Source organism: Giraffa tippelskirchi, chromosome 8 (genome assembly GCF_054371585.1).
Source record: "Giraffa tippelskirchi isolate mGirTip1 chromosome 8, T2T-mGirTip1v1.2.pri, whole genome shotgun sequence".
NCBI classification, from domain to species: domain Eukaryota; kingdom Metazoa; phylum Chordata; class Mammalia; order Artiodactyla; family Giraffidae; genus Giraffa; species Giraffa tippelskirchi.
The window spans coordinates 82,724,893-82,738,656 of NC_137282.1; the positions used below are offsets into that span (position 1 = coordinate 82,724,893).

Consider the following 13,764-nt stretch of genomic DNA (forward strand, 5'->3'; position numbering starts at 1 on the left):
AAGAATAATGTCTAATCCTTGTTACTGTAAAGAACACATTTTATGAAAAATTGTCAGTTTGTAAAACTAAGCCGTTAATGAAAAGAATGGTGTTATTTTACATTTTTGCAGATCTCTTAAATGTTTGGCTAAATAAGAGATAGCTAGATTCTCATATGTATCATTTTTATATGTTGTTTAGTGGAAGTATATGGAGAAAGGGGAGAAGGGAGTATTTTAACATTTATAAACACTTGTGAATATTCTTCTCTGACAGCATACCAAAACTATCTTAAAGGTTAGTTGTGATGTGAAATTTGAAGCCATCCTTAGAATTCTGAGGATTAAGTGTCACCTGGTCGGTAAATGCATTTTAGGAAGTAAAAAGAGTTAATAGAAACCCCAGATAATCCCCTTCCAATGGGTTTAATTGGACGCCAAGCTCTGTGGCGCTTTTACCTCGCCAGCCCGCTAGGGCGGCGCTGCTCATGGAGGCCTCTGTCCCTCCGCGCGAGGCGCCTCTCTTGGCCTGGCGGCGACGCTGACGCTTGAAGGCGGTACTTCCTGCCCGGTTTGCCGGGAGTCTTCAGCAGCTGTTTGTGCTGAGGTTGTTGCTGGTTTCTTGGAGGGTGGCCGAGCATGGAGCGCCAGGGGCCCAGCGACGGTGGGTTCAGTGAAGCGAGCGCCTGTAGGATGGGCCGGGCAGGGCGGGAGGCGCTGGGGTCGCCCTCTGACAAGGCCTTTTCCCTTTTCTCTTTCTCAAATGACAGGCTCAGACGCCTCGGGACCAGACCCGCAGCTGGCGGTCACCATGGGCTTCACGGGATTCGGTGAGTGACTGCCCTAGACATGGTCTCCTTTTGCAGAGGTTTTAAGAGTCGCAGGTTGGGAGGGGCGTCCGAGCTGTCATTTGTGTTCCGACATTCCGCTGTGCCTAGTCCTCATTATTAATACTTTTAGCCCTAGTGTGTATATCTTGCAATTTCAAGTCACACTCTTCCCCCATCTGTTTTCTAACTCCTCTCTGTCTCTTGGGACCAGCCCAGGTAACACTTACGGGGCTGTTAGTGAAAAAGAAAGATTGCTGCCTGACCCACGCGGTGGAAGGTGTTGGTTAATGGAGAGAGTTGTTTCTCTGCGTCCTGGGGTTGAGAGCCAACCGCTGATTGTGGTCTGTAATAAGATGGCCCTTTTGGCATCGAGTGGGCTATTAAGTGATTTTATAATAGTTAAATCTCTTATTTTGTTGAAGTATTAGTGGTTTAGTCGCTAAGTCCTGTCCGGCTCTTGCGACCCCATGAACTGTAGGCCACCAGGCTCCTCTGTGCATGGGATTCTCCAGACAAGAATACCGGAGTGGGTTGCCATTTCCTTCTCCAGGGGATCTTCCCGACCCAGTGATGGAACCCGGGTCGCCTGCATTCCATGCAGATTCTTTACCAATTGAGCTAAGGGGAAATATAGTTGATTTATAATGTCATGTTAATTTCAGGTGTACGGCACAGTGATTCATTTAAACATGCATATACACACATATTAATATATTCTTTTCCCTTATAGGTTATTACAAACTATTGAATGTAGTTCCCTGTGCTATACAGTGGGTCCTTGTAGGTTAGTCTTTTTTTTCTACTCCATAGTCTTCACTTTAGTCTCTTGTTTGTTTGTTCATACATTCATTAATTCCGGTAATGTCTTGAACCATGTATTTATTATCTCCTAGGAGGTCATGTCTACGAAAGTGCTGTATGCTTCTGTAGTATTCAGTTCAGTCCAGTTCAGTCACTCAGTCGTGTCTGACTCTGCGAACCCATGAACCGTAGCATGCCAGGCCTCCCTGTCTATCACCAACTCCTGGAGTTTACTCAAACTCATGTCCATTGAGTCGGTGATGCCATCCAACCATCTTATCCTCTGTCATCACCTTTTCCTCCTGCCTTCAATCTTTCCCAGCATCAGGGTCTTTTCAAATGAGTAAGTTTTTCACATCAAGTGGCCAAAGTATTGGAGTTGCAGCTTCAGCATCAGTCCTTCCAGTGAATATTCAGGACTGGTTTCCTTTAGAATGGACTGGTTGGATCTCCTTGCAGTCCAAGGGACTCTCAAGAGTCTCTTCCAACCCCCCAGTTCAAAAGCATCAATTTTTCGGCGCTCAGCTTTCTTTATAGTCCAATTCTCACATCCATACATGACTATTGGAAAAATCATAGCTTTGACTACATGGACCTTTGTTAGGAAAGTAATGTCTCTGCTTTCTAATACGATGTCTAGGTTTTTCATAACTTTTCTTTCAAGGAGTAAGCGTCTTTTAATTTCATGGCTGCACTCACCATCTGCAGTGATTTTGGAGCCCCCCCCAAATTCTGACACTGTTTCCACATCTATTTGTCATGAAGTGATGGGACCAGATGCCATGATCTTAGTTTTCTGAATGTTGACTTTTAAACCAACTTTTTCACTTTCATCAGGAGGCTCTTTAGGTCTTTGCTTTCTGCCATCAGGATGGTGTCATCTGCATATCTGAGGTTATTGATATTTCTCCCGGCAATCTTGATTTCAGCTTGTGCTTCATCCAGCCCAGCGTTTCTCATGATGTACTCTGCATATAAGTTGAATAAGCAGGGTAACAACATACAGCCTTGATGTACTCCTTTCTCTATTTGGAACCAGTCTGTTGTTTATATCCAGTTCTAACTGTTGCTTCCTGACCTGCATACAGATTTCTCGAGAGGCAGGTCAGGTGGTGTGGTATTCCCATCTCTTGAAGAATTTTCCACAGTTTGGTGTGATCCACATAGTCACAGGCTTTGACATAGTCAATAAAGCAGAAATAGATGTTTTTCTGGAACTCTGTTGCTTTTTCGATGATCCAGCGGATGTTGGCAATTTGATCTCTGGTTCCTCTGCCTTTTCTAAATCCAGCTTGAACATGTGGACGCTCACGGTTTACATACTGTTGAAGCCTGGCTTGGAGAATTTTGAGCATGACTTTACTAGCGTGTGAGATGAGTGCAATTGTGTGGTAGTTTGAGCATTCTTTGGCATTGCCTTTCTTTGGGATTGGAATGAAAACTGACTTTTTCCAGTCCTGTGGCCACTGCTGAGTTTTCCAAATTTGCTGGCTTATTGAGTGCAGCACTTTCACAGCATCATCTTTTAGGATTTGAAATAGCTCAACTGGAATTCCGTCACCTCCACTAGCTTTGTTCATAGTGATGCTTCCTAAGGTCCACTTGACTTCTCATTCTAGGATGTCTAGCTCTAGGTGAGTGATCTTACCATTATGATTGTCTGGGTTGTGAAGATCCTTTTTGTATAATTCTGTGTATTCTTGCCACCTCTTCTTAATATCTTCTGCTTCCGTTAGGTCCATACCATTTCTGCTCTTTATTGTGCCCATCTTTGCATGAAATGTAGTATTATATACTTATTTTTGTACACAGTGTTATGTACTGTAGTATTATGTTACTTATTTTTGTTTCAGTTCTTTTTAATTGCTTTCTCTCTAATATAAAGAACACAATAAATGAGAAGGATAAAAGTAAAATCATTCATAATCTCATGAGGTAAAAATCAAGGCATAAAAATATGTTTGCTTTCCTGTTTTTTATGTTTTGTATTAATAACATTAAGATCATATGTATGTATGTACAATTTTGTTCTTAATTATATGGAATTTGTTTAATTCTTAATATTTTGAGGATTTTTGCATATTATAATAATGCTCTTCCAAAGCATGTCTTCTGATGGGTTGAATAGTAGATAGAAGTGCTGTAATTTGTAACATTTTAAGCTTTCTCTCACATAGTTCCCAACTTTTATCAGTAATACTGAAATAAACAGTTTTATAAATAACTCTTTCATCTCCTTTTGTAAAAGGAGTTTTATGTATACTTCCATAGGGTAGATTTCTACAGGAGGGACTACTTTGATAAAATATATAGGTATTAAAAAGTAAGAAAAAATTGAGTATATAGCTTTTAAAACTTATTGGTATATATTGCCATAATGCTGTTCAGAAGAGTGGTTTCACTTTATATCAATCAGTAGTGTGTAAGAAAAGCATTTTTACCACATTCTGACTAACACAGAATAGGTATTAGTACTGAAAAAAAAAACTAGTAAAATCAAATACAGCATTGCTTCCAAGCAGATTCAGGTCATCAGAATGTCAGTTCCTGGTGGTTTTAGAGTTGAAGCCCCTGTTTCCTTACCGGCTTTCAAGTGGGAGTGTCTTACCTCTTTCTGATACCTGCATTGCTTGTCTTCTTGCCCCCTTCATCTTCAAACGCACTGCAATCCTTCTCAAGACTCAGGTCTCTCTGACTTCTGCTATATCTATTTTGCATCTATTCTACATTTTCTTGTAAGACCTTCTATGATTAGACTGGGCTTGTCAGGATAATCTCTCAGTTTTTGAGTCTATAACCTTAATTAATATGCAGAGTCCCTGTGAATGTAATAATTCACCGGTTTCAGGAATTATGATATGAACATTTTCTATTCTACCTAATACCCCATGTTGAAGTTTCAAAGAGTACAGAGTCGAGATAAATTATAGGAGGATGGGAAAGTTGGCTGGTTAATGACATTTAGTGATGAGATTGTGATTAAATTTCCCTGGGGAGTTGGGACTTCCCTGGTGGTCCAGTGGCTAAGACTCTGAGCTCCCAATGCAGGGGGCCTGGGTTGGATCCCTGTCAGGGAACTAGATCTTGCACGTTGCAACTAAAGATCTTGAGTGCCACAGTTAAGATCCAGTGCAGCCAAATTAATAATAAATATTTAAAAAAAAAATTCCCTGGGGAGTAAACGTTTTCTTCATTGATATTTTATGGTTATTTGGTAGCTGTGCTATAAAGTAGATAGACTTTAAGTGGTTACTGATACATCAGTAAGTAGGTATTGAGTACCCAAACGTTGGCCAACTTAGTTCAAGAAAATCACAGTCTGCTACTTATTCCTGTTTTAGGAAAAAAAGCTCGCACATTTGATTTGGAAGCAATGTTTGAACAAACTCGAAGAACAGCAGTGGAAAGAAGTCGGAAAACACTGGGTAAGAAGTTCAGTTATTTGCTTTCTTATTTACGTAGATACTGTATGCAGTTTACACAAATGTGTTACCAGTTATAAAATTATAAGACTGAAAAAAAAATTCAAAATTGTTAAAAGTTTTCATGTGCTGGTTCCTTTGGAAGCAGTTTTTTTTTTAGTCTCATTTTTTAAATATGATAAAAGTTGTATCTAAATAGGATAAGAAGGTCTGAGTTCTAAAATCTGTCAGAAGCGTGAGCTATGAGCAAACAAGGATTCAAAATTAATTTATAAAAATCAGAATAGGGACTTCCTTAGTGCTCCAGTGGTGGCGAAACCACCTTGCAATGCAAGGGACGCAGGTTCAGTTCCTGGTCTGGGAAGACTGCACATATTTTGGGGCAGTTAAACTCTTGAGCCACAACTAAGACTTAATGCAGCCAAATAAATAAATATTAAAAAAAATAATCAGAATAGTGGTTTCTTTTCTTCTTCACCCTCTAGCTGATTCTCATTTCATTTTTTTCTTTCCTGCTTACAGTGGAACCAGTATTTGGAAGGCTGAGCGAGAGGTGGCTCTCAGAGCTGTGTACACCACTGATAGTTGACCCAGACAGTATAGAAAATTGAGCCATACAGTGATGGGGCTGGCACTGTTGAATCCCTGCATTCATGAGTTGTATCAGACATTTAATGAAGGCCTTAACTTCCAGACTGTCTGGCTTGATACCAGGTGGTTGGCAATTCTAACTACCAACCTCAGGATCTTTGGAGCTGACTGTCTTCTCTACTGCTTTCTTTAGATCTGATTCAGATCATTCTTATACTAGAGAAGGGATAGATGTGAACTGATAGAGCAGAAGGGGCTAGGAACCAGAGACAGGACTCCTGAAAGAGTTTAAGTGAATGTTGCTCCAGTACTTATCATTTAACTGTCTGTGTGTGCAGATGATAAGTTTTGGTTGTTGAGTGCTCTCATAGAAAGGATGAATTATACTATAAAGCCTGAATAAAATACGTGTTACCAAAAATGTTAGAAAATAGTGTTACAAATAGATTTTGGAAGTTTTTTTATGTTTATGAAACCTGTTAGTAGGTTTTGGACATGTGAAAGACATAGACTCTTTTAGAACTAATATGCTATGAGGAGATAGATGGGGAAGAAAATGTCTTTTATTCAAATGCTTATTTTAAGTGTGGCCGTGGTTTCGATGGATTATGAACCTTCTGTTACATGACTGGAAAAAAATTCCTTCAGAAGATATTGAGATAGGATTTTAAGATGATTTCAATGGATGATTTAATTATCTTGAAAAGAATAATTGTCCCAGAGGTTTTAGAAATTAGAAAAGCTTAAAAAAAATTTTTTTTTAACTTGGAATAGTTTTGCTACCTATCTAAATCCTACCTTATCCTTTAAGGCCTCACCTCATATTTTACCTTTTCTGGGTATTCAAAACTCTTCTGGACATAATTGTTCCCTACATTTTTTTTAATAATACTTTATTAGGAATTTATTTTAGTATTGTTTATGTCTTGATGATAATCTTATTTTTCACATTTATACTTATAGTAGCTTAATGCAGGACTTGACATATAGTAGTTACATCTCTAAATATTTAATAAAGAATTGTAACTAATGTGGTCAGATAATCCTGATCTTATTTTTTATTTATAGTCATTTTTGCACTAAAACATTTAAAATTAAATATAATTTTTCATGAAATTGGTAGCCTACTGAATTGTTTCAGAATGGCAGAAACATTTAGCAGGTGGCTTCCCTGGTGTTCCAGGCAGTAAAGAATCTGCCTGCGATGGTGGAGACCCAGGTTCCATCCCTGGGTCGGGAAGATCCCCTGGAGAAGGAAATGGCAACCCACTCCAGTATTCTTGTCTGGAGAATCCCCATGGACAGAGGAGCCTGGTGGATTACAGTCCATGGGATCACAAAGAGTTGGACACAACTGAGCGACTAGAAAAAAAGAATATGATTAAAAAATCATTGTAGCTTGTTTCTGTTAGTTTTATTTCCTTTGCATTTTAACACTCATGTCTTCCTATAAGGCTTAAGATATAATGAAAGTGAGATTTTTCAGCTGCTGAATTAACATTCATGTGAATCTGCAATTTGTGTGAATCCTCCCAGATGGGACATGGTAGTTTTGGATAGTTTGCTATTATCCTGGAAGAATCGCATACAACTGGGGTGCTTTTGCAGAATGTCTGTCCAAAACTAGTAACTACCCGAGAGTAGAGAGATACCAGTAAATTGAGATACTTAGAGGAATAAAATGAGGTGTTTGGGAGTAAGGTAATTCACTTTTGCTGATAGAACATACAGAGCATCTTTACAGTATTTACAGAGTACTTGAATTCCTGTATGTTTTACAGTGTACAGTGTGCTTGGTCCTACTCTTGGTAAAAATACACAAAAATGATTCCCTTGGTCAGGGAGCTGCAGTTTATTGAATTAGTCTCATTTTGGTTTGTCCTTAATAGACAATGAGGTAAAAAAATATTTTTTTCCTCACAAATGTCTTTCCTTTTGTTTTTCTTCTTGTTTTAATGAAGCAACAGGTGATGGCAGGAACCTCTCTGGGTAGAAAATCCTTACTATTGTAAAAATCAAAAAAGTTAAATTTTAAATTGAAAAGTTAGAGACTTCTTTTGTGGTCCAGTGGTTAAGACTCAGTGCTCCCAATGCAGGGAGTACAGGTTTGATCCCTAGTCAGGGAACTAAGATCGCGCATGCTGCCCAGCATGGCTAAAAAAATAAGTAAAATTAGAACATCTAAATTAAAAAGTTAGATAATTCACCTGGATGGGGCAAGTAGTTTGGAGCATTCATCCACTGAGGAGGAACTCTAGTTAGATAGGTGAGTGGGTCTAGTTTCCTAATAGTCTGGCGACAGGTAAGCAAATAAAGGGCTGTACTTTATGGCCCTTTGGGGAGAGAGGCAGGCTCACTGCTTTATAAAGTGGGTGACACTCATTGGATAATTTTACAGGCTTCAGAAGATCTGGTCACGTCGAGGAAAGATACATTGTGGAGCCTCAGTTGACTACTTTGCTCTGACTGTAGCTGTTACTTCTCTGCTTTGGATTCCTAAACTATTAAGTGAAGATAGAAGTATTTACTTCAGCTGTATTGTATGTAGTTGAAATTTGCTAAGATAGTAGAACTTAATTGTTCTTACCAAAAAAAAATCCACAGGGGATAAATATGTGGGATGATGGTTGTGTTCATTGACTCCATGGGAAGAATTCTTTCTCGGTGTGTATTTGTACCAAATCATCACATTGTGCACTTCCCCTATCTTACAGTTTTGTCAATTATACCCCATTAAAGCTGAAGTAAAAAAGTTTCTACTTCAGGGATTGTTATAAAGATTGTTGTTGTCGTTCAGTCGCTTAGTCGTGTCCAACTCTTTGCAACCCCATGGACTCAGCACACCAGGCTTCTCTGTCCTTCACCATCTCCCAGAGTTTTCTCAAACTCATGGACATTGAGTCAGTGAGCAAACCAACCATCTTGTTCTCCTTTGTTCCCTTCTCCTCCTGCCTTCAATCTTTGCCAGCTTCAGGGTCTTTACCAGCGAGTCAACTCTTCGCATCAGATGGCCAAAGTATTGCAGCTTCAACTTCAGGATCAGTCCTTCCAATGAATATTCAGGGTTGATTTCCTTTAGGATTAACTGATTTGATCTCCGTGTAGTACAAGGGATTCTCAAGAGTCTTCTCCAACACCACAGTTCAAAAGTATGAATTCTTTGGCGCTCAACCTTCTTATAGTCCAACTCTCACATCCATGCATAACTTCTGGAAAAACCATAGCTTTAACTATACAGACCTTTGCTGGCAAAGTGATGTCTCTGCTTTTTAATACGATGTCTAGGTTTGTCATAGCTTTTCTTCCAAGGAGCAAGCATCTTTTAATTTCATGACTGCAGTCACCACCTGCAGTGATTTTGGAGCCAAGAAAATAAAGTCTGTCACTGTTTTCATTCCAAAGAAGTCATAGAGACCTAATAAAAAAATGGCTTAAATAAGAAAAGTTTAGTATCACACCATGACAAGAACTCTGGAATGGGACTCTTCCATCTTCTGAATCCTGATGTAAAGGACTTAAAGTTTTTTCCCCTTTTTTCTGCTTTGCCAGCTTTAGAGTGTTGTCTTATCCTAAGCTCACTGTCTTCATGACTCAAAATTTTGTTAACATACAGATGACCACATCCACAGGCTGAAAGACTGTTGTGTAACTCCTTTCGGGAGTAAGAAAACCTTTCTCAAATGCACCTCCCGCTGACTTCCTCTCATGTTTGTTAGCCAGTATTAGTGTGGTACATCAGTTGCAAAAACAGCCCTTTGCAGGTTCACTATAGTTCACTTGAAATCAAACTTTACTCCTTCTGGACAGTATGGGGCCTAGTATCAGGAGAATTGTGGCTTTCTTTAGAAGGAAAAAGGGAGCAGTGGCTGCTAATAGGTTACTAATGATGTGTGCCTTAGTGTTGATTCCTGATTAGTGTCATAACTGCCCCTAAGACCTGAGCCTGCAGTCCAAGTGTGGCCTCCCCCGCCTCACTCCCCAACCTCTCTCAGCTTCCCTACCCTCCTTCACCCTGGAGGGTACAGAGGGAATTACTGGGGAGGCAGGATGAAGGTAGGAGCCCAGCAGGCTCACTCTTAAATTTAGGCATTATCCTTCTCTTACTGTTTTCAACCTCCCCAGCATCAGAGTACAGAACTGTTAACTCCTAACCCACCTCAGCCCAGTGGAGAGCACAAAAAAATTAATGTGACTATGCCTTACCTCTTCTTGGAGAGTTTTTTTATCTTCCATGTTTGAAATGAACGACTAGTTGTTGATGCTTGCTGCCTATTTCCTTGTTACTCACCCTCTATATCCTAGCAACAAAAGACCCTGAATGGTGCAGCATTCCAGGAAGTGCCCTTTGATATTGCTTAACTTTGGGTGTATTATTCTTCACTATTAAATTTTTTAAAAAGTGTTAAATATTATCTCAGGTTGTTGAGGATGGTAGCAATCGAGAACAAGCCTTATTCATATAATTAATTTCCTTCCTATGTTCCCCCAAGTTGTTGAGTGAAATTATCAGAGGAGAAAGATTAGATTTCCTTGGATAAATTTGTTTTGTCTTTCCAAGGTAAAAACACTGGAAACTTGATGTAATTCAGTTTTTCTCATAATTTTGGTATCAAGTCTCTGGCCAAAAATCCAGTTTGCGAAAGTCAGAAAGGAAGGGAGTGCTGAATTTATAGTTTAAAATATTAAAAAGTGAGGTTACCTAAAATCTTATGTTTGAATAGTTTCTTGTCACTTGCCACATCTTTTTACATACTGCAGTTGTGGTTCATATACTCTTCACATGCTAATTTTGCTTAGCTTGCCTGTTAATATTTTCCCAGATTTGTATATTTTCTATATATATATATTTTTTGGCCGCTCCACATGGCTTGCAGGATCTTCATTCCCCAACAAGGGATTAAACTTGGGCCAATGCAGTGAAAGCACCAAGTCCTAACCACTGGATAACAGGGAATTCCCTTCTATCATTATTCTTATTGGCTGTATTTTTTACTATGTTGATATACAGTAAAATTCAATTGTTTTCTCAGTGTTGGGCATTTAGAGTGATAGTTTTTTGCTATTGCTGGTAATACTTCTGTGTTACATCTTTGTAATTTTGTTAGTTTTCAACATTTTAAATAATAAGTTTTGAAGTCTGTTGAAAAAAATTTTTATAATCTTTTCAGAAGCAAGAGAAAGAGAGGAAGAAATGAACAGAGAGAAAGAATTAAGAAGGCAAAATGAAGAACTTGAACCAACATCTTCAGGCTCGAATGTGGCCAGAGCTTGCTCTAAATCATCTTCCAGGTGCTTGTCTTTACTGTCATTTTCTAGGTGTTAGTAACACAATTTAGGCAGAGTTCCTCATACTAAAAAGCTTGCATGATTTCCCCCATTTCAGGGAGTTGTATATCTCTAGGACCACAACAAAGTCCTTTGTCACATTGTGAATCAATCGATTTTTTCTAAAGTATTCCAGATGTAGCATTAAAATCTATGCCTTTTGACTGCAGAGTATAACTGTGTAAAGTTGGAAACATATTGACAAGTTGGTTATTTTTTTCATGTTTATTTTGTCATTTACATCTTTTGTCCCTTTCCCCAAACTCCGTATTCATGATAACTTTTTTTGGTAGGATGCTTTATAACTGAGAAAGAATATAAATAGTGGCATATTGTAAAGTTTATTGAGTGATAGGAGAGAGCAGCTATTAAAATTAAAATTACTTTAAAGTGAAATTTAATACTATATAACATAATTACTAAGAACTTCAAGCAGTATAAATAGGTATACAGATTCCAAATCTGGGTGGAATAATGCAAGAATTCTGTTATTGAGGTATGCTTTAAATTGTCAAATTGGTTATATAAACTGTTTTTTGAAAATTTACTGTTTGGTTGCCCTGTGTCTTCATTGCTGTGTGCTGGCTTTCTCTAGTTGCTGTGAGCAGGGGCTACTCACTAGTTGTGGTGTGTGGGCTTCTCATTACAGTGGCTTCTCTTGTTGCAGAGCACAGGCACTAGGTGTGGGGGCTCAGTAGTTGTGGCGCACAGGCTTAGTTGCTCCGAAGCATGTGGGATCTTCTCCGACCAGGGATCAAATTTGTCCCTTGCATTGGCAGGCAGATTCTTAACCACTGAACTCTCAGGGAAGCCCAGTGTGTTACGTCTCTCTTTATCCTGTACTTCTTTCCAGCTCTCTCTGTGTCCAGCACAATATCTTGGTTATGGCAGATGTTCCATATATTTCTTTAGTTTGCTAATTAAGGGGAGAAAAGAAAGGAAGATGCTGCTGTACTAGTTTATAATGGCTTTCATCACAAACTAGCACAGACTGGGTGGCTGAAACAACAGAAATTTATTTTCCCACAGTTCGAGAGGCTAGAAGTCCAGGGTCAACATGAAGGTGGGGTTCATTGGCCTCTTTCCTTGGCTTGTAGATGGCAATCTTCTCCCTATTTCTTCACACTGTCTTCTGCCTAAGTTCTGTTCAAGTTTTCTCTTTTTATAAGGACACCAGTTATAATAGGGCCCATCCCTACAGACAAAGCCTTTGACTGTGTGGATCACAATAAACTGTGGAAAATTCTGAAAGAGATGGGAATACCAGACCACCTGACCTGCCTCTTGAGAAATCTGTGTGCAGGTCAGGAAGCATCAGTTGGAACTGGACATGGAACAACAGACTGGTTCCAAATAGCAAAAGGAGTACGTCAAGGCTGTATATTGTCACCCTACTTATTTAACTTATATGCAAAGTACATCATGAGAAACACTGGGCTGGATGAACCACAAGCTGGAATCAAGATTGCCGGGAGAAATATCAATAACCTCAGATATGCAGATGACACCACCCTTATGGCAGAAAGTGAAGAAGAACTAAAGAGCCTCTTGATGAAAGTGGAAGAGGAGAGTGAAAAAGTTGGCTTAAAGCTCAACATTCAGAAAACGAAGATTATGGCATCTGGTCCCACCACTTCATGGCAAATAGATGGGGAAACAGTGTAAACAGTGGCTGACTTTATTTTTCTGGGCTCCAAAATCACTGCAGATGGTGACTGCAGCCATGAAATTAAAAGACGCTTACTCCTTGGAAGGAAAGTTATGACCAACTTAGACAGCATATTAAAAAGCAGAGACATTACTTTGCCAACAAAGGTCCGTCTAGTCAAGGCTATGGTTTTTCCAGTGGTCATGTATGGATGTGAGAGTTGGATGGTGAAGAAAGCTGAGTGCCGAAGAATTGATGCTTTTGAACTGTGGTGTTGGAGAAGACTCTTGAGAGTCCCTTGGACTGCAAGGAGATCCAACCAGTCCATCCTAAAGGAGATCAGTCCTGGATGTTCATTGGAAGGACTGATGTTGAAGCTGAAACTCCAATACTTTGGCCACCTGATGCGAAGAGCTGACTCATTGGAAAAGACCCTGATGCTGGGAAAGATTGAGTGCAGGAGAAGAAGGGGACGACAGAGGATGAGATGGTTGGATGGCATCACCGACTCAATGGACATGGGTTTGGGTGGACTCCAGGAGTTGGTGATGGACAGGGAGGCCTGGCGTGCTGTGATTCATGGGGTCGCAAAGAGTCAGACACCACTGAATAACTGAACTGAACTGAACTACAGACATCATTTAGCTTAATCACTTCTCTGAAGCTCTGTGTTTAAATACAGTCATACTCTGAGGTACTGTGAGTTAGGGCTTCAATGTATGAATATTTTGAGGACACAGTTCAGCCTGTAATAAAAGTTGTCTGTAGTATTTATGCCAGTAAAGGCCCCACAACCCAGCCAAAAGCTGATCATATTCTGCCTGTGTTTCCAAGAGGAGCATGGGGGCACCAAGCTCAAAGGAGAAAAACAATGAGGCAGAGAGAGAGGGGTAGAGAGAGAGAGAGAGAGGATGAAAACCAGTGAAGAACACCTGTCATCTCATAGGAAAACTGCATAGAGATCTCTTTTGCCCTACTTTCTGATTAGTGGGTAAGGTTGGTGAGACAACCGGGGACTTGGGAAACAAAATAGTAAGGTAAATCTTTTTACAGCTGTAACAAGGAGTCAGTACTGTGTTATATGGAAATCCTTGGTGGCTCAGTGGTAAAAAACCCTCATGCAATGCAGGAGACTGGGGTTTGGTCCCTGGGTCAAGAAGATCCCGTC

At 39.7% G+C, this 13,764-nt stretch overlaps 1 protein-coding gene across 11 annotated transcripts in view; it reads left to right on the forward strand.

The window, feature by feature from the left end:
- WDR70 (WD repeat domain 70) overlaps nt 1-13,764 on the forward strand; it is a 320,625-nt gene that overhangs the window by 3,868 nt on the left and 302,993 nt on the right. For 5 of the 11 annotated variants that reach the window (XR_014062734.1, XR_014062733.1, XR_014062731.1 and 2 more), the window contains exons 1-4: nt 550-643; nt 750-809; nt 4,952-5,035; nt 10,792-10,912. Coding sequence is in view for 7 of the 11 variants with exons in the window: in XM_081522029.1 (XP_081378155.1) it covers nt 619-643; nt 750-809; nt 4,952-5,035; nt 10,792-10,912 (290 nt within the window). In the remaining 4 variants the exon portion in view is untranslated. Of the gene's footprint in view, nt 1-549; nt 644-740; nt 810-4,951; nt 5,036-10,791; nt 10,913-13,764 lie in introns of those variants that run through there. The other 6 variants (XM_081522030.1, XM_081522031.1, XM_081522032.1 and 3 more) reach the window with 6 other exon arrangements.